The sequence below is a fragment of the Aptenodytes forsteri genome, unplaced genomic scaffold (genome assembly GCF_000699145.1).
Source record: "Aptenodytes forsteri isolate BGI_AS27 unplaced genomic scaffold, ASM69914v1 Scaffold8, whole genome shotgun sequence".
Taxonomy (NCBI): domain Eukaryota; kingdom Metazoa; phylum Chordata; class Aves; order Sphenisciformes; family Spheniscidae; genus Aptenodytes; species Aptenodytes forsteri.
This window is the reverse complement of record NW_008796218.1, coordinates 739,659-741,335: the sequence shown is the minus strand read 5'-3', so window position 1 is coordinate 741,335 and position 1,677 is coordinate 739,659. Positions and strand designations below refer to the sequence as shown.

Sequence of the window (1,677 nt, the reverse complement as noted above, 5' to 3'; positions counted from 1 at the left end):
TTTTTTTTTTTTTTTTTTTTTGTCTCAGGTCCGGGATAAGAAACTCCTCAATGACTTAAATGGAGCAGTCGAAGATGCCAAGACAGCCCGGCTTTTTAACATCACGAGCTCAGCCCTTGCCACCTTCTGTATCATACTTATCTTCATCTTCCTGCGATACCCCCTCACTGACTACTAGAGTGAGGCCAACAGCAGTGGCCGCCGCCAAAATGCCTCTATGCCAGAAGTGTCTGCAGTTGTTTCTTGTAGCAAGGACACAAAAAAAAAAACCAAAACACTCCACCTTGATTGGAAAAAAAAAAGCCAATTAAATACATAAAGAAAAATTAAATGAGTTGATCAGCCCAGCTGAGCATACCCTTCCTGCCCCCAAACAGTTTGTGAACTGCTGTAGGAAAGGGTTTCACTCTTACACATGTACAGGGAGAAAAACAGACCAAGAAATATTTATTTTATGGCCAACAAGCCGTGTGACAAGAGCATGCAAAGCCGAGAGCGACGCATGCCTGGCAGCAGAAAGCTGAGCTCTGGGGAGCAGTGCGGTCCTGCCGAGCGGGAGGTGTGTGCAGTGATGGATGGCAACCATGGTACAGCTGGCTCACAACATATCAAACGTGTTCAGAGCGCCCCACCACCTCCCAGCGTACAGGGGTTTCTTTTCCTTTTCCTCTCTTGAGTTTTATCCATTGGTTCAAACAACTCCCAACCTCTGGAGAGCTGTGGGTGTTAGGAAGTTTGTGCTAGGGAGCCCCAAATCCTCCAGAGAAACCCCAAAGCGTTAAAGGGCAGGTTTCTCCTCAGGATCTCCCGGCAATGCTGAGAAGGAAGGCACCTTCTGGAGAACTCACCTAAGCCCCCTAAACCGAGTGCTACTGTATTTCTGTAAACGGTCAATAAAGATACCTCTGATATCTGAAGCTGCTGGGTTAATTCCTTCCTTAGGAGGGCCGGGCTCCTGGTCCCTACAGGCCGGCAAGGGAAAATGCTAATGTCGCCAGCGGCTGCTTGGGAGAGATTTAAAGCTGGAGTGAGGGATGCTGCTGCAGGTCAGGGCCGCACGCAGCCATAAAAGAGGGTGCAGATTTAAGAGCAGAGACCTCAACGACTCCCATGATGGTTGATCAATCACAAGCAAGCAAATGCAGCTGAGCAGGCAGGTCCCTCCTCCCCTGGTAGGACCAACGTTGAAAATAGAAATAAATCGCTGCAGTCTGAACCTGCTGCTACTGCAGCACTTCCCGGGGTCGTTACCAAGAGCCAGATTTCGAAGACACCGCGCATTTGCCGCTGAACGAAGCAGGAGCTCAGAGCCCTTCCCGATAGCTGCCTGCAACTGCCTGTGGTGCTGCAAATCAACACACCCTGACTTGAAAACACCACAAACGAATGGCAAGACCGGGACTAAAACACAGCTTTTCGGCCCCTCTGACCCTTCATCTCATCTCATATGCCGCAGATGCCTCATCTTTTTCCAGCGGTAAGATGACCTCATGCCACAGGAGACTGGTTACTGCAGACCAGCCATGGAGCCGGGAGGAGGCAACAGCGTCCACCTTTGCATCCACCATGAAAGTGAAGGTGCAGCGAGAGATGGGGAATGCAGACAGGCTGTCATGGGACATTTCATCCTCTGCTGAGTGCGTGGTTAAATCAACGTGCTGGCTGGGCTTTGCTTAG

General features: G+C 50.3%; 1 protein-coding gene across 1 annotated transcript in view; it reads left to right on the top strand.

Annotated features, from left to right (window-relative positions):
- The window catches only part of IFITM10 (interferon induced transmembrane protein 10), a 9,769-nt gene extending 9,478 nt beyond the window's left edge, over positions 1–291 (top strand). Inside the window, exon 2 of the mRNA XM_009288674.1 lies at positions 29–291. Coding sequence (XP_009286949.1) covers positions 29–178 — 150 coding nt within the window. The 3' untranslated portion in view covers positions 179–291. The remainder of the gene's footprint in view (positions 1–28) is intronic.
- Positions 292–1,677: the final 1,386 nt, after the last annotated feature.